This window comes from Pseudopipra pipra, chromosome 7, assembly GCF_036250125.1.
Source record: "Pseudopipra pipra isolate bDixPip1 chromosome 7, bDixPip1.hap1, whole genome shotgun sequence".
Taxonomy (NCBI): domain Eukaryota; kingdom Metazoa; phylum Chordata; class Aves; order Passeriformes; family Pipridae; genus Pseudopipra; species Pseudopipra pipra.
Window position 1 is genome coordinate 33,481,191 of NC_087555.1, and position 26,596 is coordinate 33,507,786.

Genomic DNA, 26,596 nt, shown 5'->3' on the forward strand with positions numbered 1-26,596 from the left:
GGTGCGGTGAGGGCGGCGGGTCCCGGCGGGTGCCGGCGCTGCCGCGGCCGCACGATGTGGTTCGGCGGGTCCGTGCCCGCCGCCATCGCCGCCGCCAAGGAGCGCAGCTCCGTTTTCGTCGTGTTCGTGGCAGGTACGCTGCGTCCCGGGGCCCACCCGCCCGCCCGCCCGCCGGCAGGGCCCGGCGGAGCCCTGCCGGCCGTGTGCCGCCCGCCGGGCGGGATTTGTGCTGTGTCAGCCCCGGCCCCGGCCCGTGTGGGGCTTTGCCCCTCGTTCTGCCCCGCTGCGCTCGCTCGCCTCCCGCTGCCGCGGCGTCGGGGGCTGTTCGTGGTGTTTTGTTTCCTCCCCTCGCACGGACAGCGCGTGTTTCGTAACCGAGTGCCGCTGGAGCCCGCACGGACCCACAGCGCAGGGTGCGCGCTGCCTTCCTGCCTGGGAAACACGGGGAGCGGGACACGGCCCCGAGCTGCGCCAGCCGAGGGTTAGGGTGGCCATGAGGAGGGATTTCTTCAGAGAAGGGATGATTAGACACTGGAATGGGCTGCCCGGGGAGGTGGTGGAGTCACCGTCCCTGGGGGGTGTTTAAGGAAAGGCTGGACGTGGCACTCAGTGCCGTGGTCTGGTTGACACGGTGATGTTTGGTCGCAGGTTCGACTCGATGATCCCAGAGGTCTCTTCCAACCCGATTGATTCTTTGATATTCTGTGGTTAGACAGGTCCTTTAACTCACTTCTTGTGCTTTTATCTGCGTGTGTTGTTTCTTTAGGTTTTACTGTTGCCTTAATTGCTTATGGCTTCAAGTCTTTCAGATGCCTCATGGAACAATGACGTGTGGCTTAGCGTTGTTCCCTCAGGAACTGCTGAACCTTGAGATTGGTGAGGCTTTGAGGAGAAGTTCCCTCCCGAAGGGGATGTGAACAGAAAAGTTAGTGCAGTTAAGTTCCCCTGTTGACACAACTCTCCTTATACCTGGAGAACAGCATTTTCTGCTGGATAGTGAACATACTGCTGGAAATCAAGGCCTTCTCAGACCACAGATGGAGTAAGGGATGGGGTGGAGCAGTTCATGAAGAGCTGCAGCCCGTGGGAAAGACTCCCTTTGGAGATGCTGGGAAGGGACCCCATGCTCGAGCAGGGGAAGAGTTTGAGAAGTCCAGCTTCTGAGGAGGAAGGAGCAAGAGAGACAATGTGTGAGGAACTGACTGCAGGAAGGGTGGAGAGATTTGTTTTTCTCGTGATCCTGCTCTGACTTTTGATAAGTAATAAATGACACGAATTTTTCCCCAAGTCGAGTCTGTTTTGCCTGTGACAGTAACTGGTGAGTGATCCCTCCCTGCCCTTATCTCTCCCACAAGCCTTCCATTCTATTCTCTTCCCCCTGCCCACTGAGGAGGGCAGTAGTAGAGTGGCTGAAAAGTGCATATTATAACTTGTTTACACTATTTTTTATGACACTAAAATTTTACACAAACTAGGCCTTTTTAGATGTTGGTGTTGACTGGGTGGATGTAGGAATATGTAGATGTGTAACAGAGATGAATTTCTGGTTGCAGGGATATAACCTAGTTTTGTCACTTGGTGTGCTCTGAGGATTTGTTTTGTTTGCTCTTTGAGCCCTGGAAAAGGGGGAGTGTTACTTCAGTGGACTGTATCTCTGACAGGAAAGAGCTGGGCAGTTCTGCCAAGATCTGGTCCCCCCAGGCACTGTGGGATCAGGGCAGCTGACCTGGGCAGAGCTGATCATGAAGCATCAAGAACTCACTTTCTCAGTGTGTGTGGAAGCACGTGTGTTTGAAGGATGCAGAGTGATGAAAGAACTGTCTATTTTTATGTTGGTGGGGGTTGGCTTTGTTGTTTGGGTAGCAACATTTCAGACTGCAGAGTGAGGGTAACTTTGGGCCTTTACACTCCACACTTCCCACTGGAGACAGGCATTTGAAAGCAGCTTTCTGAGCAGGAAAACAAGGATTCAGCAGTGTTTAGTGTTTCTGTTTTGTTTTGGACACTTCATCCAAATAGTGGCTATGGGGATAAAAAACGAATAAAGGAAAAAAAATTAGTGAGAGAAGTTGAAAATATAAGTTAACTGCAATTTTGAGGTGGCCACTAGTGAAGAAGAACTGTTAGATACAGTCCTCACCAAAATGAGTGAATTCTGGTAGGTCCATCTCTGGTGTCTGCCACCATCTCTCTGCCCCTCACTCTTCTTTGCTCTTTATTTACTTTCTCTCTAGAAAATGAAGAACTGAATGATTCTTTCTGCTTCCAGGACATTTTTCTGGTAAAGCAAGGAATACTGTGGTTATTTATCTTAAAAAGGAGGTGGTGTTTGTGACTGCAAGTGCACGTTGTTCAACCAGGTTTCTCCTTTACCATTTGTGTCTGCAGCTGAAATCCCAATGTTTTTGAGTTCAGTGTTGGAAACCCTCAGGACACGTTGTGGTGATGCAATGGTGTAAGTGTAGTACAGATGCTGTTGAACTCCTGGGAAGTTGCAATAAAAGGCATTGCTCCATACTCTGCAGAGAGCACGAGGTGAAGCGTGTCTGCCTTCGGAAACTGATTTTAAATACTAAGGTGAGATGTTAAATAGAGCCTTCTGTGCACACCAGGCAGGGGAGTTGCTTGTGGGGAACAGACGAGTTACTTTGTGGCATCAGTTAATTGCCGGCAGCAGTTTCCCTCTGCTGCTGTGCAGGAAACAGTATTCCTGGTGGTGAAACAGGTCTGAGGAACCCAGATAGGCAAGGGAACAGCTGGAGCTGTGTCCGGGGAGGTTTGGGTTGCGTATTAGGGAAAGGTTCTTCCCCCAGAGGGTGGTTGGGCACCAAAAAGGCTCCCCAGGGCACTGGCCATGGCCCCAAGGCTGCCAGAGCCCAGGAAGTGTTTAGACAACACTCTCAGGCACACACTGTGACTCTTGGGGTTGTCCTGTGCAGGCCAGGAGTTGGACTGAATGATCCTGGTGGGTCCTTTCCAGCTCAGGATATTGTGTGATTCTGTTCTCTGGTATCTTGTGGTAGCTGTTCTGTAGATGATTTTGTAGCCTACAGAGTTAAAAAACGCCTTTCATTCCTTCAGTTATTAATCTGAAGTTCAGTTGGTGTGAAACCTCCTCTGTTCTGGTTGAGGTGTTTAAGATTATCCTTTCCAAAGGTTAGAAATGTTCTGATCATGAAAATACCAGGCCACTCCTAAAAAGTGCTTTTCAGAGTGAAGAAATGAAGGGGGGATGGGAAAAGTAAAAAGCTTCAAGATAAAATGTTTGTGTTTCTTTTTAATAACATTTGTAGAAACCCTCCTTCCTTTGTTCATAGCTTTATTTTATGGATTATTTTTTACAAAATGGTGCTTTGCAATCATAAGCTATTTGTTAGTAATTTGTAGCCAAGATGTATCAAAGCACTTTTCAAGTTAAATAACTGAAATGACGCAAAGGAGGAGGAGGAGGAGGTGATCAGCTCCGTGTCCTGGCTTTTCTGGCATTTCCAGAATCAAAATCCTTACTCTTACTGCATAATTATGAAATGTTGGACATGGAAAAGTCAGGCTTATCTCTCTCCTTCTGAAAGGTAAACACTTTTCCCTGATGACTGAGTGTTGAGGAATAGGGGAGTTAAAGTCTGACAGCCTGTGATGGTTTTGAGTAAGTTCCTCATACAGGAAATAAATTATTGCAGGAGAAGTGTCTGTTTTCTCTGCACAGCTATCTAAATTTACCTGGCCAAATTTAAGAGACGAGAAAGTGTGACTGTGAGTTGTGTACAGATTATTACACCAAGTGAAAGAAAGTGATGCTTTTGTTTGAGAAACAAGAAATCTGAGAGTCTTGGGAGCCGGAATTCTGAGGTGGTTGTGCTGGCTCAGTGTTTCACAGAATTATGAGTTATGTCATGTTCAGGCTTCACCTCTTGACCTTTCTGATGTTTTTCCTGTGACCTGGCAGTTTTCATTTCAGGATATAATTACTACTACCTGTAATAAAAGAGCCTTAACCCCCAAATGAGGAAGGGTTATCAAAACAAAAAGGTATGTGAGAATAAGCAACTCTTCAGTGGGTAGTCACAATATTAATCTGTGTGTTGTGGCAGAGAGCTTTATAAAATGTGAGTTATCAGCATTTTCATTCACGGGGCACATCTCAGACTGTCCTGTGAACAGTTTCTGCCCTGTTTGTGTCTTTCAACATTCTTTCTTCTACAGCAGTTGTTTGTGTGGAAAAGTTAGTGTTAGGCAAGTCTTTAGATATTTTTAGTAGCCTAATCGGATGAGCACATGTCCTGCTGAAAGAGTGTGTGGTGAAGCAGCTGCCTCCGAGCATGTGGGAACAGGAGAGGGGCCTGAACTGCTCCTGGCAGAACAGCTGCTTCCACTGACAGCAGGAGAAAAGGTTCTGACATAAAACAGCCTAAATATTTACTTCCTTATGCAGAATAATCGTGATAGAGGTGGATACTTTGTTACTTGCTCCAATACTTCCAGGGTAAAATCGATACATCAGGTTGAAAACCAGGTGTTCAAAATGGTTATATTTTTGATACCTGTCCCTCTGAGAAGCCTCGTGACCAGACAGCAGCACTTCCCTGGGGGACTCCTAACAAATCAAAAATACTGCATGGAATGGCAACTGGGATGGAACAAACAAGTGGTTTGTTGTTGTCACCAAATAATGGACTACTGTACTGCTGTACTTGTGACTCAGATTCTTCATGAAGTCCATTCCAAGCTGCTGGGAAGTAATACAGATTGAAGATAAACAAATGGTGGCAAGCCAGGGTAGTTGTTGAAAAATGGTTAATATTCATCAGAATTATTTATTTACCCACATCCTCACTGAAGTGGTGCTTTGGAAGATAAATGGATGATTGACATGTTTCATTTGATTAAAATAACACTTCTGGATCTGTGGCCCCACAACACCTTTTCAGTTTCTCTTACCTAGGTAGCTCCTCTGCTCCTGTTATTCCTGTTCCTCTGTGCTCCTCACTCCTATTCCTCTCCTACTGTTCACATCAAGAAAAGCACAAAATACAAAACTAAGATACAATTAATCCTGCAAATAAATGTTTCTTGGTTTGTGTATTTTTTTTTCAACACTGTCAGACTGTGAAACTTTGCTGAATTATGTATTTCCAAGGAGTGGAGAACATAGTTTTACCTATCAGCAGCTGGTGAACCAATATGTAATTAAATTTATAATGAGGGGTAAGTGGCTGATAGTTTTGTCAGGTTAGGAGGTGAAGTTTACTGTCAGGGAGAAGCAGTGGTTCCCTTTGTGCTGCAGGATCTCTGTGCATGTTATGAGGGTGATCTGGAGCAAAATTATCAACTGACTTGAAAGTAATCAAGAGTGTCTTTCAGAGGTGATCCCAAGTGATTTGAAGCAAAGCTAAAATCAGAGCAGAAAAAGCAATTTGTGGTGGATTTAGCTTCACAGAAGTGTTGTGTCTTGCAGGTGAAGATGAACAATCTACTGAGATGGCTTCGAGGTGGGAAGATGAGAAGGTGACTGAGGCTGCCTCAGATGGGTTTGTTGCTATTAAAATCGACACCAAAAGGTTTGAGCCCATTCTAATTCTGTCACTTATACCATCTTTCATTGTTGATGATGAGAATAAGAGGCTTTGAAGTCCTCACCCTGATTAGGAGATACTCTAAATACAGGATTCCAGAGCATAAGTGAGTTCAGTACTCCTGAAGCCTCTAGGGCCTGAAAAAATGTCAGAATTTACTGTTGTGTTCTGCAGATATTCACTGTGTATTTCTGATTGTATTCAGTACTAGTAAAAGAATGCTTGAAGTTGTCCTTTTTCAACAGGAGGAGACATGAAAGTGCTATAAAAAAAGCTGGAATCAAAATGAAGTGCTAGAGGCAGTTCTTGATTTGCCAAGTTACATAATGAATTAAAAACCTTTCATGAATTCAGAAGGATAAGAATCTGTAAAGCCCCAGAGAAAATGTGTTTGCCTCCATTGTAACACACAGAATGGAGAAGCATTGAAGTTCCTGAGTAAATTACGCAGCTATTTTGGTTATGTTTGTGTTCCAGCCCAAGTGCACAGAGTGCACTGACATTTCCCAAAATGGCATTATTTTGAAATGGTCTATAGACATTTTATTAGATTTACTATATTATTTGTGCTCAATAGACTAGATTGCCTCTTAGCACTGCTTCCCTCAATCTGATGTAGTCAACTGTGATAACCAGCCATTGTCACCATGTCAACACTTCTGCAGAATGGTAATGAGAAGATGCAATGCAAATTTGCTTTTAGTGTTCTCTCAAGTATTTAAATAGTTTTGTAGGACAGTTATTTTTATGATGAAAGACTTAATCTGAGGTTGTTGCGAAGCGATTGCTCCTCCTAAATGAATCTTTTCTTTTCAACAGTGAAGCATGCCTGCAGTTCTCTCAAATTTGTATCCTTTTGAGATCAGTTTAGATGCTACATTATGATTACAGATAATTGCTCATTACAAGTTAATACTGTTCTTAAGATAAGTACTTACAAGCAACATTATTGAAAATACTTATTATGGCACAAAAGTGTGCAATAAACTGTGTATTTAACAGATACCATCTGTGTATTCAACTTACTGTCAGTTCTTAGAGAAAGTGAACAAGTTTATGTTAATCCTGTGTAATTCTCTAAATAGAAAATGATCTAAAATTGATGTCATCAGAATAACCCACTGGTATTACTAAGCAGCTTTCAGTTATTAGTTGGGGCTCAGAGATACAGGGGAGGAAGAACAAGCAGTGGACAGGGTTCTGTCACAGACACAGCTGTGGAGTCAGGGAAACATCTCCCTGCCTTAAGGGGGTCACTGCACAGAGTTCTGTATGATGCTGGGAAAGGGGATTCAGAACCTCAACTTGGATTTCCTTAATGCTGTAGAGAATTCATTACTGTCCACTTAAATGTTGTCTCACACTAAAGCAAAATCTCTCCAGTCAAAGCATAATCCATGCCCAGAAAAAAGTTGGAGAAAAATATTTTTGCTTAAACCAGTACAAAGAAAAGAAGAAATACTTATCACTCATATGCAGTGTTTGCCAGTGTCTCTTTTTCCTTCCTCCCTTGGCACTGACAGCTGGTGAGCAGGTGGAGATAAGAGTGCTGGGCTGGAAGCTCCTGTAGGAGGGACGTCTGCCTTGCCCTGGAAGTTACTTTATGAACTTGTGTCATTCACTGCCCTTAACTGTTGCTGTGCAGATCCCGTGGTGTGTGTTCCATCCAGCTTTTTTATAGGAGACAATGGAATCCCTTTGGAAGTCATTGCTGGCAGTGTTTCTGTTGAAGAGCTTGTTACCAGGATCCATAAAGTTAAACAGGTAACACTTGCTGACAGCTGGGTCTGGGACTGAGTCGAGTGTGCTCAGGACAGGTGATGGCCCTGGGCAAGGGGGAGTTACTGGTTCTGTGTCCTTCCAACAACAGAACTGCAACCTGGAATTCAGCACACAGATTGAACAGGCTGGAAGCACTGTGGAGAAGTGCTACATTACCTTTTGATTCGCAGATTGGTTTAGATCATGTGTGTAACACCTGCAGTATTGAAGAAAGGGGTTGAGATCTCTAAACTGGAATGACATACTAATTGCTCTTCAGCTCATGTGTGGTTTTTTAATACTGTTCTGTAATGTGGATTTATAAAATTATGCTGTGGAACATAATGTAAGTGTAGATAGTTTTATCACTTTGATTTGATCACTTTGATGATTAATTTTAGTGGAAGACTAAAATTAGGAAAAGTGTGAAATGCATGATTGCACTATACTCAAAATATGTGATTATTCTAGTTTTATATTTTAATAGGGCTGATTCTCCAAAAATAGCTCACTCTTGACCTTTGAACCCATTAAAAATATTTGAACTTTCATGGCCTCAGTTTTTTTTCTCCAATTTCTTAGATGCACACAGGGAAAGGGCGGCCTTTGGAAAATGGCACTCAGTCACCTGCCCCCCATCCCTCCTCCCAGCCTGATGGTGCTCCAGAAAATACACAATCCAGAGCAGCAGAGTCTTGTGACTCCTCTGGGTCTGCTATGCCTGAGGCAGTAAGACCTTCCACCAGTAATGGTGAGTGCTTTGACACAAATGCTTGCTAATTTACTTTGGAAATATTTTTTTTTCCTGAAAAGAAAGTCTCTTATGTACCTGGTAGTACATAAAAGGCAATACGTTGTGGACTCGTTGAGGACAAACTTGGGTATTCCAGAATGTTTTTTGCAAGTCCAGAGGGAAGAATAACTTGTCATTCTGCTTAGCTTTAATGAGTGAGGAATGGTTTATAATACAATAAAATTTGTGTATGCTTTCCTGAAAAAGGATTCAATGAAAAAGTTTCTTTGGGTTTGCAGCCTGAAATCAAACTGCTGAGGGGGGAAGTCTAAGTAGCAGAACCTCAGATTTCCTTGAGATATCCCAGTTGCTGTAAATTGTGGCTAACAACGAGCATAGTAGTTTTTATCAAAGAAATATACCTTTATTTTTTCTCTTATGCCTTACTTTCTTGTAAATCCCTTGAAGATGGAGCAAATTCTGGTTCAGTAAGCCAGGAAGCAACTAATTCTGCAGATGAGCAAGTGAGTGATGCTCAGCCTGTGAATGATCTTGCACTCAAGGTAGAAAGGTAAGTCTTCTTTTGCAGACTTCCTACTGTGTTGTATTTGTTTCTCAGGAGGTTTTGTTGGGGTTTAGGTTGGGTTTTTTTTAACAAACAGCCTTAATTATAGGACTTTTAATCTGTGGTCATCTGGCACACCTTTTTGTGACCTTGTTTTTCATTAGATGTCTGTGACAATACAAGGGCTGATACTAAAACAGCTTTTAAATTAATCTCATTTTTCATGTACTGTGAAAGAAAAAGGTAATCTGGAAAAATACAAATGTTCACCTTTGATATAACTTTGTACAGACCATATGGTTGCTGCAAATTTTTGAATGACTTAAAACACTGAACTGAAAACACTGGAAACTGGTGTAATAAAATACTAACCTAGCTTTTATATAGAGATGCCTTCTTATTTCTTGTTGATTTGATGACTTTTTGTAGTTTAGGGATATTGAAGAATCCAGAGGAATCCTATTCTGATACCCTTATTTTGCTTTGATCAGTGAACAGTGATGAGTTATTTTTAGTATTTTGAAGTATAGTGATCAGAAACATCTGGTTCAAAACATGGTTCATTCCTTACACGGATTGTTTTTAAATATAGGATTTTGTGTATAAACTTGGTTTTAGTAATCCTGACACTATTTGAAATATCCAGCTTAAAACCAGTTACACATATTTAGCAAATCAGATTATTTATAATATATGACATTTAAATATTAAAAATTATTTAATTATACAATTAAATATATTTATTATAATACTTAAATGCTAAAATATTTTTTAAAACTACTTCTTGCTTAATATCAGTTTTCTTCCAAAGTTATTGGACAACAGGGATAATTTTTACATAACGCTGTTAAGACAATGAAATAATTTTTAATATAAATATCAATGTTGCATTTTAAAAAAATCCATTAATCATGATACGAATCTGGCATCATTTATCCACAGCATTGCTTCAAGGGGGAAAAAGAGGCCAAGCTGTGTGCTAACTACCATTTTCTTTTTAAGAAAACAGTACCACACAAACAAGATTTTTCTGGTTATCTGACTTATCATGTTTGGCTGTGCCTGCCCTTTCCCCAGACTTAAATTATGCTGGGCTTTTATTGTCAATCTGCATTGACAAATTACTGGGGTTTAAGTCACTCCTTATTCTAAGGCACCTTTCTGGAGAGCTGAGACAGAGGCACGTGCATCTCTGTCAGTGCTACGTCACTCGTGTTCCATCTGAGGAAGTGATTTGTGCAGAAGAAACCAGATGGTTTAAATAGCTAAAAAGAGTCTGAGATTTAGTGTTTGTTACCACAGGTCCTAAACAGTAATTGCTTATTGTACATCTTCATAAGTTGGTCCAACAGTAAGAATATGTGGGATTCTTCATTTCCTGAGGGGAAAAGGGCAAAGGGAATGTGTTGTAATTCCACTAAAGTCGGACAGGAGGTGGTGAATCCCCACCTGTCTTTGTGTGGATAGTGCACCCCCTGTGAGTGAATCGTGACTGTTACAGGGGTATCAGCACTGGGCTCCAGTTCATTTCCGTGGGTTCTGCTCTGTGTTTGAGATGCTTCCTTAGCATCTTAAAATACTGCAGTAAGGCTTCTTGCTTTATTCTTAAATTTAGATTAACGAAAAGGCTTGAAGAGAGACAGGAAGAGAAAAGGAAAGAAGAAGAACAGGTAACACAAAAATGTAAAACCCCTTGCAGGGTATTTTATACCCTTATTTGAATAAATTCCTTCTGAAACAGATGCACTTCAGTCTTTTCTCTTGTCCAAGGGGGTTTTGTGGTCCAATTTTATATCTTTCTATTCAGAAAGAAATTAAGAAAGAAATTGAAAGGAGAAAAACTGGCAAAGAAATGCTGGAGTACAAAAGACGACAGGAAGAAGAAATGACCAAACGTATGTTGGAGGAAAGGAACAGAGAGAAGGCAGAGGAGAAGGCGGCCAGAGAGCGCATCAGGCAGCAGATTGCAATGGTAAACAGGCATTTGGGAACAGACCTTCTGCTCCTCTCTCTCACAGGGCCACTGGGGTAGTGAAATGATAAATTTTCTTTGATCAAACTCTGCGAGATTGTTCATTTTTCTGTTTGCAGTCCTGCGACGGTTTTGGTGTTTGGGCTTTATGTGGCATTTCCTGTGTATAAAATGAAACTTCTGCTTTTGTATTCACCATGATCTTTTCTATCTGAACAAACTTACCAGCTTTTCTGTCAAATTGCTTCAGACTAGTGGAGAATTATCATTTAAATATAAAAATCAGTGCCATTTAAGCATGGTACTGAAAGAGCAGCACAGGGAGTATTTAATTGTAGAAAACACACATGAGAATACCAGTCTCAAAATGGTGGGGAGGGTTATTTTCTAAGTTTGTGTAAATGTGTGTGCATAGATGGATGCAAATAGATTGTAACAACTGAAATCCTTCCTCATTATTAGGGTTTGCTGCAGAACACTTAGAATTGCAATCGTGTAACTTGGCATAAGATTTTTGCCTTTATCTTCCCTGGAGCATTAAACTTGCATGGGAAGATCATCTATTAACAACTGGCAGTGGGAAGTGACTCATGAGAAGTGTGGCTAATGACATAAGATTGTGCAGCCTGGCAGTGAATAATTCCTTGCAGCACTACTGTCTTTTCTCCATATGCTCTGCTCCTGTCTGTGCAGTTCTGTCTATTCACGAGTCCAGATCATGGCTGGTTGTTTGAATGAATGTTAAGCAACAACTTACAGCAAAAATTAAGGTTTCTCTTTGCTCCTTCTGCCAGGATCGTGCTGAGAGAGCAGCTCGCTTTGCAAAATCCAAGGAAGAGGCAGAAGCTGCAAAAGCTGCAGCTCTTCAGGCCAAACAGGCTGAACTGGAGGCCAGGAAAGAAGCAGCTCAAAGGGAGAGAAGGTGAGCTGCTGTAGAGAAACAAGGGTATATTTCTGGGGAGAGAGGTAAAGAAATGAGCTTTCAAGAGATTTAATATCTATCCTAATCTATTGACAACATGTTGCAGTATTAAACTGTTTAAACAGTGACATTAAAAGTTGGCTTTTTTCCCCACATTAATTCATAGCTATTTTCATGAACATTATGTTCTCTGATAACTTTTATCCTTTTGACATTGCTGATTATGAAACACCACCTTTCCTTGTGTGTTATTTTGGTTAGATAAGAGCTTTTTCTGCCTGATCTTTGATTTAAATACCAAATGTAATGGGGCTGGATGGGGGACTAGATAAGGTGAGGATGTGAATGGTAATGAGGGGACAGAGTGGCTGACAGTGGCACTGCTGGGGAGTGGTGCTGATCCAGCTGCTGGGCTGTGAATGGTGGGCTGGGATTCAGCAAGGCTTGGCTGGGACCTTGTCAGAGCTGCCTCCTGCCTTGCCCAGTGCTGCTGTTTTAAGAATGATTCTGACCTACAGAGCCTGTGTATGGAGTTATGGAAGAGATGCAGGGTGAGGGATAAGCAAGAGATTATCCACTGTGAATCCAACCCATCTGCACTGCCAGGAGTAGGATGGCTGTCCCTCTCTGCCACATTTCAATCCAACCAAGCTAAAGCCCCAGGAGTGTGTGTCTGTAACTGTTTGTGTGCTGACTGCCCCCCCTATGTCCTGCAGTGCAATAGCCAGGATCCAGTTCCGCCTCCCAGATGGATCTTCCTTCACCAACCAGTTCCCATCGGAAGCACGGCTGGAAGAAGCAAGGCAGTTTGCTGCACAGGTAAACTGTGGGTTTGTTCTCTCAGCTACAGGCTGATTACAACTCAGTGTAGCATCAACTAGTTGATTGAGGTGGAGTTGTCATCAGCTCCTCTCCTTGGTGAGTATTTGAAGGGCGTTTTGGCAGCATCGTTTTCTAGTGCCACCTTTGTATCACTGCTGTGTGTCATCAGTAAGAGACATGGAGGAGTGAAGGATCCCCTCATATCCTACTATGAAGATGATTGATAGTTTGATAAGAAATCTTAGCAAGGTACACAAGATATACTCAACTGGCAAATCAGCAGTTGTTTGAAAGTGAACAGCTACCAATATAATAGAAACGAAGAGTTTCCTTTCTGTTTTTCCCAGACGGTTGGTAACACTTACGGCAATTTCTCACTGGCGACAATGTTTCCCAGGAGGGAGTTCACCAAAGAAGATTATGGAAAGAAGTTACTGGAACTGGAGTTAGCACCCAGTGCTTCAGTGGTGTTGCTGCCGGTGGGTGTTGGCTTGGTTCATGTTTCACTGTCCTGCAGGCAGCACTTGCTGCAGCTGGGTATTTGCTTGTCAGCCCTCATATTTGGCTTGAATTTGGGGCTTTTCTGTGTCTACACAGATTGCCAAATTACTTTTGTTTTTGTCAAGATTCACTTGGAGTTCTTCTGAAGCAGATGAATGGTGGCACTGACGTTTGTGTGTCTAATGTGCCTCTGCTGAGCTGCTTCTAAATTACCTGTATAATACTCTGTCTACAAGAGCATGACTTCAGTATCTGACAAATGTGCTTTGTGTGTTCCTGACCAGGCGGGAAGACCTGCTACTTCTGTTGTCCAGGCTTCAGGCAGTGACCTGTGGAAGTTCCTGGGCACGATACTTTACCCCCTCTTAGCGGTTTGGAGATTCATTAGCAACTTTCTGTTTACGAGCCCACCCCCCTCCCAGCCCGCGGTGAGAGCAGCTCATCAGCAAGACCATTCAGCCCCTTCAACGTCCAGCAGCCTCGAGCAGAGCAGGTGAGACAAGTGGCCAAGGCAGCTGTTTCTCAAGCTACTCACTGGAATTGCTTTAATCTTGTAGTGGGGAACTGCACTTCCAATTACAGACCAGAAAAAGCACTGTCTTTAAAAGTCATTTATGAACGGGGAATTCAGCTGTAAGAGGTGGCTTCACTTCAGCTTAGGATGATATTTGTTACTTAGTATGATACTTTTTACTTCAGATAGTGTGTTGAAAATGAGACATCAAATGGTTATGTTGTGGTTGTACAAGAAACTCGGGCAGCTGGAGTCAGATTCTGACAGGGTTTGTACTGCCCGAGATCTCCCCTGTACCAGGACAGCTGCTGGGCCATTGTGGGTAAAGCAGCCCCATCTTCCTCAGTGACAGGGAAATGAGATTCTGTCAGTTTGTCCCACTGCGAAGTGACACATTTTCACCTGGCTATTGCTTCCCAAGGACACAAAGGGCTGAAGAAAACTATATGACTGGGGATAAGAGAAGGAATGATGTGCAATTTGTGTTTATTGCATCTGCTGCTTCCCTTGTGTAATTATTGCTGGGGAAACTCAAACCCCTGTCCTTTGTGCCCTAGACAAGCAGTCAGGAAACGAGCCGTGGAAAAGCGGGGGGAAGACTTCAAAAAAGAAGGCAAAATATACAGACTGAGGACTCAAGATGATGGAGAAGATGAAAACAATACTTGGAATGGAAATTCTACACAACAAATGTAGTTTTGAGTAACTGCAGTTACTATCTGGCTGCTTTTTTTTTTTTTTTTTTCCTTCTCTTCTGTTATTTGATCTAAGTCAGCTAAAGGTTCTGGACAAGTGGGGCTTATTTTACACTGACTGAATTACTTAATTCTTATTCCTGCGGTGGAGTCTGGAATGGAGTCACCTATGTCAGAAAAATCAAGTGAGTATAGGTGAGACCTAGAAGCAAAAAAAGTAAAGACTGAAAACCTCCATCAGCTTTCATAATTATTACCCTCTGCCATAGAAAGGCACTTTTTAATCTATAAATATTCTGCTACATGAATCTAAGGGCCAGATATATTAATATAAAGGTCATGGTAGACAATGACTGATTAAAATGAGGGTTTCAGAAGCACTATAAGTAGCAAATCAGGTAACTAATTTATGTTTAACTTTTTTCTTGCTTCTGCAACTGCAAGCAAAACCTTGTAGTTTTTAATTCCCTAAGCACTCAATAAACTATTTTCCAGAAAAACATCACTGTCTCGTGAAGTTCCTCTGAAGTTCCTGTGGCACAGGGAAACAAGGAAACTCAAAACACAGCAGAGAAATGTTTTAATCCAGTTTAAATGACCTTGCTGTACGTGACATAAAGGAAAAGGGGAGTAAAAACCCAATCTGTGCAGTAGCTGCACTAGAACAGTACAGTCTAGACCAGTTTTCACCAGTATGGGCACTAACTTGTCTTAAAAACACTAAGAAGCAGTAGAGCTTTGAGGGGCTCCCCTCAGATCCACTAAGATGCTGAAGCACAAACAGGTTCCAGCTGAAACTCAGAAACCTCACATGCAGGTAGGAACAAGCACTTTGGTCCTTAAGAAATCAAACCAATGATGCCCATGGAGAAAAAAGACACTTAACACAGAAAAATAATTTTCCTCCCCATTTTAAGCTGGGAAAAGCAAACACCGCAATGCTGGGGAGCCATCTCTGAGGCAAGACACAAAGCTGCAGCAGAACAAGCACTAAGTTTCTTCTGATGGTAGAACCTTCTTTTCTAAGAAAAACCAAACCCAAAAACCACTTGAGCAAGTGGAAATGTTACATTTTACTTCTCAGTTCCATGTGTGATTGTTTATGGGATCTTTTGACTGATTTTCCGTATTTGTATCCAAAAAGAGCCAAGGCCAAGGCTCCAACTCCCAAAAGAGCAAAAAGCGTGTACAGGGCAATTTCTGCACTCTGGGATGTCAAATCCAATCCCAAAAAGCTCACAGTGGCAGCTGCTCCTGGAGTGGGGTCTGGTGGTGTCACTGGAAACAATAATGAAGTGTTAGTACAGAGCCTGGGGGAGCTGTTCCGTGCAGGTTTGGGCACTGCTGCTTCCTGCCTCCACACGGCTTTCCACTGGGCTGTTCCCTACTCTGGGGATCAGGGATTGACACAGTTCTGGCTCAGAGTGAAGGCACAGTGGAGGCTGATAGTGCAATTCCTGAGTACACGTGAGGCTTCTCAGGCATCCACGGTCATCCCCAGACCCCCACACTAACACTGGGTGCTGTTGATTGCCCTCCTCTAGTTCAGGGAACATAAATCACAAAAGGATCAGTATTTCCAAAGGCTTACCCAAAACACTGATTTGTATAAAGTACTCAAAACTGATTAGAAGAAATGTGGGAGTACTGAATGTGTGTGGTTTGGAAAACCACATCCTGGGCAGTTGTTAGTCAGAGAAAAGTCTAATGGAATAACTCTCTTCATGTTGGAGACAGGTGTGTGTTGAGGGGCTCTCGCACAGGATTTCAGCGTTAGTCTGGCTCTGCATGCAGGAATGGTATCACTGTACATGGATGTCTTCAGTCATAACAAGGACTGATGATGATAAGAGCCCTTAGAGGGAATACTGCAGAAAATACTGTCTCTAAAGACTGTAGATTATGGAGAACTTTAGGAACTGGAATCAGATGCAAGCACACAATTCCTGCTGCACCACTTACCGTCTGGCTCCGGTTCCAGACAGGGATGTGGGCCCGCTGCTGGGTCTGGAAACCCATTGCAGTTGATGATCTGTGAGTAGTACCTGGCCGAGGCCTTGGGGCGCCGTGGCAAGGTGGGGTCTGAGAAGTTCACGTGGTAGAGCCCAAACCTTTCATCAAAGCCCACGGCCCACTCGAAGTTGTCCATCAGGCTCCACGCGGTGTAGCCCCGCAGGTCAACGCCGTCGTGCACCACGGCTGGGGCAGGACCAGAGAGAACAGGTCAGTGTGCCACCCCTTGCCAGCCACGGCAGGAAATGCTCCACAACATCCACACCTGACACTCGACCTCCTTGGTTTTTGGTTTTTTCCCCATTCCCACCTCTCTCCCATGTTGACTCAGATCAGTTGCTCTGTGCTACTTCAGCTGCCAAGTTACAGCCTGGGTAGTTCATTCACTGCCCAGGACTACAGACTGCTTTTCTCTGCTCCAAAAATCAAAGCTTTTGTCCGAGAAACAAAGGTTTGGGAACAGAGAAGAAAAGCCATCAAAATGCAACAGCTGGTGAAACAAGCGTTTGTGGGGCCTCGCTCCACAGTAAATGAGCACTTCCTGAACACCTGGCTGGCAGTTCCCAGTATGTCAGAAAAGCAAACTGAAAATGCCCTTTCCTGAAGTTGCTCAAGCACTGCTGTAACTGAAACTAGTTTGGGGGTTGGTTTTTTTACCCTTTTTTTTTTTTTAAATGCAGTTTTTAGACACAGCTGTAGTCAAACTAGAAGCCAAAGTAGTGTTTGGCTGGAGAGGCACCTAATGAAGGAACCTGCCCTTACCCTGCTAAACCCAGGGTTTGTTCTCCCCTTAGATCCCTTTCCTGGCACAGTTGTGACTTCCGTGGCAGTTCTTGGTAAGCCCAAAGGCTCTTGAAATTGGATTCAGTAAACTCTTATATATGAGTGTGTAACAGGTGTGATGGCAGTGCTGTTTCAGCCCTTGCTTTATCCACCCCAGTCTCCAGCTCTCCAGAGCTCTGGCTGATGAGGTTTCCACCACCACTCCTACCTTTCAGTGCCTCATTGATGTAGCTCCGGTAGTAATGGATCCTCTGAGTGTCATTGAACACAAAGGCCCCCCTCTCCGAGATCCCGTTCTCAGTCACATAGATGGGGGGGTTGTTGTACTCCTCCTTGATCCACCTCAGGATCTTCCGGAATCCAAAGGGTGTCACCTTCAGCCAGGTAGAGCCGGAGCCCAGCCAGCTGCGGTCGCTCACCGTGGCCACACCCCTGCAGAGGAGACACTGGGGAGGACCAGTCCCAGCTCCTGGCACCTCAGTGCCCAGGGCTGAGCTGGGGCTGGTGCCCACAACCCTAAAAAGCACTCACAAGTGGTTTTTATAGAAAACACTTCTCCTGCTTTGCTGTGTAAATCAGCCGTGGCTGAGGGTGTGATGTTGGCTCCAAATCTTTGTACACTATGACACCAATTCTACTTTCCAACGTATCATGAGGTGCTTGAGCACATAAAATTGCCCTTCATACCCACATACAGGAATGCAAGACTGAGCCCAATGTCCTAGGGGGCTAAACCACAGGGGCTGGGATGCAGCAGCAAAGGCAAGTTAAAACAATTTCATATATTCCCTGTGGAAAGGTTTCGGAAAGCAGACAATTTCACCCCATGTGTAGTCCCACCACTACTTTAATTCCCATCAGGAAAACTGATAAGCTCCTATCCTTTACCTTTTGAAGCTGGGGAATGAAATCAAGTACCTAATGAAAAATCTTTACTTATATATACACCTAACCATGAAGTGATTTAGCTATTTAGCCTTTGAACTCACATTTATCCAATGGAACAGTATCCATTAAGCAGGATAACCTCAGTTCAAACTGCAGACTGGAGACGGGAAATATGATAAAAACTCTTTGCAGCTGATCCCAAACCACTGGGAAACTCACAAGTCCAGATTCTTTCCTTTAACAGATCCTCTAATTTTCCTTTTTCTGTTTCAAAGATTCATGTTTATCATGGAAATAACAGCACCACTGGTACTGGTTGGGGCTGTTTTCCCAAGTATTGGTTACAACAGCTTAAAATACCTATCTCACAGATTTATTTGCTATCAATTTACACTTGTCAGTTGGCCCAGGCTCCAGGTGTGCAGATTTTACTGGACCGGTAATTCATCTCTTACCTGTCAGAGTCATATGACTGAACAACCCTGGGAAAGTTTAGGTTGTATGCTAAAACTGTGGTGTATTGGTTTAGACCAAAGTAGTCATATGTGCCTTTAATTCTTTGCTTTTCACTTTCAGTAAATTCTGGAAGTCTGCAAGAGAAAACAGAGAACACACCCTGAACACACTCCATGTGTAATGCTGGTATCCCTGGGACCAGTACCATGATCCTTCTGGAGGAACATGGGAAAAAACAGGAGGAACTGGGAATGGAAAATAAGAACTGTAATTCAGAGGGACCAATGAGTTCTCAGTGCCAGAGTTCAGTACACAGTTTCAAGAAAAGGTAAAACAAATTTTTCAGAGTTGTCAGGTAACGTGTCTAATGCAGTGATACAGGCATTTACTGTATCACTGAGCTGCCAACTTATTACCCCAAAGCTGTGTTATATTAGTAAATTTAGTTTGCAAGAGAGGTACAGACAGGGAACAGGCAACCCCCCCTGCTGTGGAACGAGATAATCTTTAAGGTCCCTTCCAACCCAAACTATTCTATGGTTCTATGAAAATGTACACTACAAGTTTTCTGTGAGGATACAATGAGCTGTTCACAGTAACACTGCAACAGAGTCATTGAAATGCAGCACTTCTATCCCAGAAAAGCTGCAGGTCTGAGCACTGCAAGTGAAACAAGGGCAGGAGTGTGCCTGGGCTCTTACCGGGACTGGCTCAGGCCCTGGGCCAGGCTGCGCTCCCGAATCCTCCTCTTCATCACCTCATTGTAATCACCGGTTTTGAAAATGGGATGGGCAAACCAACCTAGTAAAAACTAAACCAGGAAATAAGGGAGGATAAATCATGTATCAAAAGGAGGGATTTAACCATATCTCTGTCACAAGCTGCTTTATAGGTGATACCTTAATTTATAACAAACAGGCACATGGAGATGCCCAGCAATGCCCACATAAAGGCAGTAAATTTAATAAGCTTTTGCCACTGCAACGTATTTTGTCTCATTTCTGTTGCCTACTTGATCAGCCCCCAAAGGAGAGTGATACATTTCCTTGCAGTGGTGCCTCTGGTTCATCATTTTCTTTCAGGTTCTGGGCATGTCCAGCACTGGGAGAGGGGTTGTCCCCATGAACAGACCCAGGAGCAGCAGGAGAGCTGTGACCAGGGGTCTCTTACCTGCATGAACCGTCTGGAGGCCTCGATGTCCTCCTGCTTGTGTGGGTTCCGTGGCTCTGCCCAGTCAGAGCTGATGGTGATGGAGATCAGCCCTCCCTGTCTGGCCCTGTAGGTCTCGTTGTAGAGGTGCCAGACCTCGGCGTGGGCCTTTATCAGGTTGTGTCCCACCACGTAGGGAGCTCGGCCCGGCCGGATGGAGATTCCTGCAGAGACAGGGACAGCACAGCCAGTGGAGCAGCACTTCCCAGCTTCCTCATGGCTGCTGCCCAGCTTAACACAATCCCCAGGACACCCCGAACTGTCCACAAATGTTGCAGCCCTGGGCTGAAATCGGTCCCTGGAGCTGAGGTCTGCTCCAGGCAGCACGTCTAATCCAGGGGCTGCAGAGGAGGGCTGGATTAGAGGAGTGGGAGAAGGAGGATGAGTCTTGGAGGTGAGAGGCAGAGTAAAAGAAGGACCTGCCCCACAGCAATCCAAACCCCATCTATCCACACCACACCTCCTTCCTTGGCCTACCTTTGCCAGCCCCAAGCATCTGCTGTGCCGCAGCACAAACCAGCTGTGCCCGCAGTGCTGCCAGGGCTCTGAGGTTGTGCCCAGCAGTCCTACCTGGAGCAGCTGTGCCAACACCATGGCCAAGATATGCAGTGTTGTAGGGTTCATTGAGGGTTATCCAAAATTTCACTTTATCTCCCAGTCTCTGGAAAAGGAGCTCAGCATATTCCTTAAACCTCTGAATTATTGTATCATTCTCCCACCCACCGACGTCCTGCAGGGCCTGTGGGAGGTCCCAGTGATACAGAGTTACCTGTGGGGAAAGACAGCAAGACAAAGGATTCAGCCAGTCACTCTCACTTCTGGAAATAAGGACAGTAACCCAGACTGTGTAGGTCCTTGTGGACTCTACTTCCAAGGAGATGAGGGACAAGAAGGTGATTGTAAACATCCAATAATAAGGCTACTATGATCTTTCTGGGTAAAAATATCACTATATTCCCAGTTTACTCCTTCCTGCAAACCCCCATGTTTCTTTGCAGAATGCAGTGAAAAACAATGAAAACCAATTTCTCTGTGAAGAAGGGTGTGGATGGGAATACACACATTGCTCTGAGCACCAGACTTGGGTTTTGCTGTTTCTAAGTTACCTCAAAGTCACCAGTTTTAGTTACCTGAGGCTTAATGTTGGCTGCCAGCAGAGCATCGATGAGCCTCTCATAGTAGTTCAGTCCCATTTCATTGATGTACCTGGTGGTCCCATCTGGGAGAACACGGGACCAGGAGATGGAAAACCGATAGTGAGACACCTTGAGGCTCTTCAGCATTTCCACATCCTCCTCAATCTTGTGGTAGCTGTCACAAGCTACATCTCCGGTGTCATCGTTGCTGATTCTCAGGGGAGTGTGAGAATACTTGTCCCAAATGCTCAGTCCTTTCCCATCTGCTCTCCATCCTCCCTCAATCTGCAATTAATTGAAGATGGGGGGGAAATTGTTAGTAAACCCCAAATTTAGGTCTTGGCCTAGCAAAGAATTCAGCCTGTTAGTGTTCGTGGTGCCACACAATATTTTGACTTATCAGGTTATGACTAGAAATAGCAACGTTTTTGCTGTACCTTGGGCCTCAAGGCAAGACACATTAGCAAAGTACAATGTCCCAGAGCAGGCAGTGTTTCAGTTCACTAATGCTCCATGTTGGCTGGATCTTATGAAGCCCATGTTGTTGTCCTATTTCCTGTGGTATAACCACACCCTTCAACACTTCCAAGTTCCTCCCTTTTAGAGCAGTTGCTACACTAACCCTTAATTACAGTAAACCCCAATGTTTAATTACAGTAAAACTCAATGTTTAATTACAGTAAAACCCAATGTTGCAAAAGCTGTAGGTGTCTCATCCAAATTGAATTAACTGTCCACAGACACTTCAAGGGTCCCTCTCTGTTTCCTGACCTGGTATGCTGCAGTTGCTGCACTCCACGAGAAGTTCTTTGGGAACTCTCCATACAAAAACTCATCCTCTTTGGGCAGTGGGATCCCATTGCTGCGGATGATTTCAGCGTAGTACACGGCCGAGCGCTTTGGGGTCCTGGGCCTGTTGGGGTTGTTGAAATCAACCTGGAGCAATCCAAACCTTGGGTCATAACCATCCGACCACTCAAAGTTATCCATGAAGGACCAAGCGTTGTATCCCTTCAGATTAACACCGTCTAACCTGGAAGCTGAAAGACCAGAAACAAAAGGAAGGGCATCAGTGGCACAATCACACATTAAATGAACCCTGAGGAACTCACTTGCTTTTAGCTTCATAAAGGTCATTAAGACACTCTTCACAGTTGGAGGACACAAAGCACAAACAGCCATGCAGAGGAGATCACAAAAAGAAACAGCATGTTTATATTGTGCTCAGGATATTTGAAGACTGATATTAATCACTTTTAAAAACGGCTCTTCAGAGGAATAAAGGAACCAGAAATCTAGAGAGGAGGCACACAACCCCAACAGAACAAAAGCAAACACTGGTACCTTTTAAAGCTTCGTCAATGTATGTTTTGTAGTAAAATATCCTGGCATTGTCATCCACATCCGGTGTGGTGTCTATCGCCACCCCGTTCTCAATGACGTATATTGGGGGATTTCCATACTCCTCTTTGATCCAGTTCAGGAGCCTCCTGAGCCCCCAGGCCACGGGCCGATGGCCTTCGAGACCTGAGTAAGGCCAGGAGCTGTCAGCGCTGATTGAAACTTCCTGGTCATACTCATAGGAGAAGGGATTCAGGCGGGTTGTGGAGTGGGTGATGATTTTGGAGGTGTAGGTGTTGAAGCAGAACACGTCCGCCGTGCCCCGGATGTACTCGCGCTCCTCCGCCGTGAACGCCGGCAGGCGGGACGAGGGCAGCCCCTGGAGCTCACTCCTGTTCCCAACCTTCCACTTCATCGCCTCGGGGTAGTCCCCGTTTTTGAAAACGGGGTGTGCAAACCAGCCCACCATGAACTGCAGGTACCTGTCTGCGGCCTCCACGTCCCTGGGGTCGCCGGGGGACTTGGGCTCGGCCCAGTGGATGTAGAGGCACAGGGCGATGACCCCTCCCTGGCTGGCCCTGTACTTGTCGTCGTAGGTGTGGTAGGCCCTGGCGTGGGCCTTCAGCAGGACGTGGGCAACCCTGTAGGGAGCACTGCCAGGGTCTTGGACGTTGGGAGGGAACGTCCCCTGGCCATAGCCCAGCCAGGCAATGACGTAGGGCTCATTGAACGTGATCCAGAATTTCACCCTGTCCCCGAAGGTCTGGAAACAGAAGTCTGCAAAGCTGTCAAACAGGTCAATCAGGGTGTTGTTTTCCCAGCCACCGATGTCCTGGAGAGCTTGGGGCAGGTCCCAGTGGTAGAGAGTGACAATTGGAGTGATGTTGTTTGCGACCAGCCCGTCAATGAGACGGTTATAGTAGTCAACTCCATGGCTGTTGACTGAGTTGTTCCTTCCAGTGGGGAAAATTCGAGGCCAGGACAGGGAGAAACGATAGTTCTTTACCCCCAAGGCTCTCAGCAGGTAAATATCTTCCTCCACCTTGTGGTAGCTATCACAAGCAATATCTCCAGTGTCATTATTCTTTACATTCCCTGGGACATGGGTGAAGGTGTCCCAAATGCTGGGCCCCTTGCCGTCAGCATCCCAGCCTCCCTCGATCTGGTAGGCAGAAGAAGACACACCCCAGGTAAAGCCCTCTGGGAATGTCCCATGAAAGTACATGTCTCTTTCAAAGGCAGTCTGAGATGAAAACTTTTCCCAGACAACCTTTGCCTTGGAGGGAACTTCTGATGCTGGCAAATTTGGCAACTTCGATGGTGCAGGTCGGTCAAACACCAGTGGCGCAGATCTGCCCAAGGCTTCGGATGGAAAACCATTCTTTTCAATAACACTGGAATAGAAATAAGCAGATGCCTTGGGAGTCCTTGCTCTGTTGCTGTCTTCAAAGTCCACATGATGCAGCCCAAACTTCAGGCTGTACCCCAGTGGGCCTTCAAAGCCATCAACCAGGGACCGAGAGATGTAGGACCGAACATCGACGGCGTCGTGTTTCACCGCTGCCACAGAGACAACACCACACACTGTTACACACTTGAACATTCTCTGAACACAGCTCAGCACAACAAGCACCACAGCTGAGGGTGGTGTGACAAGCCAAACACCTACAAATGGGTTTTTAGGCTAAAAAAACCTCCCAAACAATTATGAGTATCAGGCAAGGAAAGCAGTCAGCACTCTAACAGGAGCTGGTCAAATGCTTAGTGATAAAAACGTGTGAGGAAAGAAGTATTAGTCAAGAGATATTTGAGTACAGGACACTTGTGCCACTGGTATCCCTTTCCCTGGGTTCTTGCTTTCAAGCAGATTTCATCAATTAAGGTAATGGTGCATTTTAGATTTGACACCATAGTTAAACTGAAACATTGCATGTACTCAGTGCTTGCCTTTCTTCCCTGAGCTCAGGAGAGTTTCTTAAGGCAGAACAGAGTATTCAATGCCAGCAGGGGCAAGTCCAGCATCCTCTCTCACACTGTCTACAAAAAAGCACTACATCTGTCTCTCTCTCTCCAGAAAAGTTTGCTCCCCATGAGCAGTCCATCTCCTTTACTGCAGCTGAGGCACAGCAGCAATGCTAAGTTGTGTTTTCTGTAGCTCTTTTAGCACTCCTAGCAGTATGTTGAGAACCAGGTCAAGAAGATCAAATGCTGTACACTGATCACCAACATATTTAACACAGCATATTTAATAATGTTTTCCTGACAGTATTGTTTTGAAAATCTCCAGAGAATCAGTTAAATCTCTGTTTGAAACCTCAAATCTCTGTTCCTGCCCAGAACTTGAGTCACTAATATTATTTTTACATCAACAGATACACAGCTTGCAAAGACATAAGCACAACTGGAACCTTCCAAAAATGACTAAAATATAAATATCTCTCTAAAGCTTCTAAACTGAAATGGTGCAGGATGTTGCCAGTTAGATCTGATGAATTAGTACAGGCAGTTCAGGCCTGATCTGTGAGATCTCTACAGGCAAGATCCTGCAGGCAAATCATCTTCAGGGGAGCTGGAGTATATGAACTATCTTAGGGTCCAGACTACATCAATCCATATCTATGAAAACCTATTCCCATATCTAAAGAGGATGGAGAGCTCCACACCTGGACACCAGACAGGCTGGAGTAGATGAGGTCACACTCACTACACAACAGGCAGCTGACCATCACTCTGCTTTGATGTTTTGGAGTCAATCACCACGGAAGGGCTAAAATAGCCAGTTATCATGACTAAAAAAAAATACAATAATTTGATTTCTCCGTACCTTTTAGGGCCTCATTGATGTACCGTCGGAAATAATCCACTCTCAGGGTGTCATTAATGAGATCCCCCGTGTCTCCCGTGGGCACACCGTTCCCTGCTATGTATATTGGGATCTCTGTCCCTGTGTATTCCTGGGATACAAACTTCAGCAGCCTTCTCAACCCCCAAGGGACTATATGGACCCAGGAAGAGGCAGCCTGTGGCCAGGAAGGATCCATGTGCAAGGAGAAGTTCCCAATGCTCTCGTATCCCGGAGCGCAGGTCCCGTCAGCCCCGGCACTGACCAGGCGGGAAGTGTAGTGGGAAAGGCCAAAAAAATCCGCAGTCCCTTTCACCCAGGACTTCTCCTCCTCTGTAAACACAGGCAGCTGTGCCACTGTTGTGGAGCAGTGCTGGTTCACCGCCTGGATCTGAGCCTTCAGGATCTCTGGGTAATCGCCATTGACAAATATGGGGTGGGCAAACCAGCCCAGCATGAACTGCAGGTACCTCTCAGATGCCCTCACGTCCTCGGAGCTGGCTGGAGTCCTGGGTTCAGCCCAGTCCGAGTTCAGCACCAGCCCCACCTTTCCCAGCTGCTGAGAGCGGTATTTGTCATTGTACAGGTGCCAGACCTTGGCGTGAGCCTTGAGAATTGTGTGAGCCACCTGGGAGCAGAAAGCAGAGCAGCACATGTCACATTGCACCACACAAAAGCTCTCAAGTCTTCAGGTTATTGCCACGTGGAAATGGCCTCTACATCCAAAAGAAAAAGCCTTGACAAAATGAATAAGCTGGAGAATCTGACTATCCTTCAACACCAGCTTTCAGAATGGAAAAATAAAATAAAATAAGAACATCTAGCCCCTGTTAACAAACACATTTTTTGCAGGTACCATAAATCCAAGAAGCAAATAGTTGTCTCAGAGGCCACATTAGGCTTGAACATAGTTAAAGTACAGAACATTAGAGGAAAACAACTCGACAAAAGCAGCTGCAGGATCCTAGTTATTCCTGTGTCCCTACCTTGTAAGATGCCACTCCTGGGTCAGCGATTCCTGGGGGATGCTCCCCGGTGCCGTAGCCAGCGTAGCTGATAACCCAGGGCTCATGGAATGTGATCCAGAGCTTGACTCGATCCCCAAAAGTGGAAAAGCAGAAGTCTGCATAGCTCACAAAAGCATCTATGACACTGTCATTCTGCCAGCCCCCCAGGGCCTGCAGGGCCTGGGGGAGGTCCCAGTGGAACAGAGTCACCATGGGCTCGATGTGAGAGTCCAACAGCTGGTTAATTAACTGGTTGTAATAATCAACACCTTTGGAGTTGATGGTCTCATTGGTGCCAGCAGGGAAAATCCTAGGCCAGGACACAGAAAACTTGTACAGCTGGGGGTGAAGACCCCTGAGCAGGAAAATGTCATAGCTGGTTTTGTAGTAGCTGTCACATGCCACGTCTGCTGTTTGGTTCAGGTGGACATGGCCTGCATGCCCAAACTGATCCCAGATGCTCTCCCCTTTCCCATCCTCTGCCCAAGCTCCTTCAATGCTAAAGGCACCTGTGGATGTGCCCCAGAGGAAACCATCTGGGAAAACGTCTTGCAGAAAAGAATCCCTCTCCAGTTCAGACTGTCCAGCAAACATTTCCCAAACTGTTTGGTAGGAGGAGCGAGGGGCAACAACAGCAGCTGGGTTCTCCTGTAGAGTATTTGTTTGGCTGGAAATGGAATAAAAAGAAGTTAAAATCTCCAAGGTGAATGTCACTGCCATAGAACTTGCAAACATGGAGACTAAACTAATTTTTTTGCTTCCCATTCAGGTCATGTAAGCCACTTTAGGGTACAGTTCCTTTGTCATCTGATCAACCCAAGCTGCTGCCACCCAGGTGGAGGGCAGTGAGGTAACTGCTGAGC

General features: G+C 44.9%; 2 protein-coding genes and 1 long non-coding RNA gene across 3 annotated transcripts in view; 2 read left to right on the forward strand and 1 right to left on the reverse strand.

Annotated features, from left to right (window-relative positions):
- UBXN4 (UBX domain protein 4) lies at nt 1-14,558 on the forward strand. Its single transcript, XM_064661600.1, has 13 exons — nt 1-133; nt 5,456-5,558; nt 6,393-6,421; nt 7,219-7,337; nt 7,917-8,085; nt 8,536-8,638; nt 10,248-10,302; nt 10,440-10,604; nt 11,399-11,526; nt 12,243-12,345; nt 12,696-12,827; nt 13,134-13,342; nt 13,921-14,558. The coding sequence occupies exons 1-13, from the start codon at nt 55-57 to the stop codon at nt 14,057-14,059; spliced, it is 1,533 nt and encodes a 510-aa protein (XP_064517670.1). The 5' UTR covers nt 1-54; the 3' UTR covers nt 14,060-14,558.
- LOC135417437 (uncharacterized) lies at nt 140-1,287 on the forward strand. The gene is made up of 2 exons (XR_010432031.1): nt 140-876; nt 981-1,287. It is a non-coding gene; the product is annotated as an uncharacterized LOC135417437 (long non-coding RNA).
- LCT (lactase) overlaps nt 14,115-26,596 on the reverse strand; it is a 19,250-nt gene continuing 6,768 nt past the window's right edge. Inside the window, exons 6-17 of the mRNA XM_064661570.1 lie at nt 25,713-26,400; nt 24,709-25,354; nt 21,888-23,444; nt 21,315-21,583; nt 20,538-20,828; nt 19,978-20,176; nt 19,369-19,571; nt 18,900-19,009; nt 18,198-18,332; nt 17,063-17,286; nt 16,021-16,257; nt 14,115-15,336 (exon numbers count right to left, since the gene is read on the reverse strand). Of these exons, the coding sequence (XP_064517640.1) occupies nt 15,125-15,336; nt 16,021-16,257; nt 17,063-17,286; nt 18,198-18,332; nt 18,900-19,009; nt 19,369-19,571; nt 19,978-20,176; nt 20,538-20,828; nt 21,315-21,583; nt 21,888-23,444; nt 24,709-25,354; nt 25,713-26,400 (4,771 nt within the window). The 3' untranslated portion in view covers nt 14,115-15,124. The remainder of the gene's footprint in view (nt 15,337-16,020; nt 16,258-17,062; nt 17,287-18,197; nt 18,333-18,899; nt 19,010-19,368; nt 19,572-19,977; nt 20,177-20,537; nt 20,829-21,314; nt 21,584-21,887; nt 23,445-24,708; nt 25,355-25,712; nt 26,401-26,596) is intronic.

Coding starts and splice junctions, on each gene's coding strand:
- UBXN4 (XM_064661600.1), top strand. CDS start 55: ATGTGGTTCGGCGGGTCCGTGCCCGCCGCCATCGCCGCCGCCAAGGAG. Junction 134..5,455: donor TTTCGTCGTGTTCGTGGCAG/GTACGCTGCGTC, acceptor TGTGTCTTGCAG/GTGAAGATGAACAATCTACT. Junction 13,343..13,920: donor AGCAGCCTCGAGCAGAGCAG/GTGAGACAAGTG, acceptor TTTGTGCCCTAG/ACAAGCAGTCAGGAAACGAG.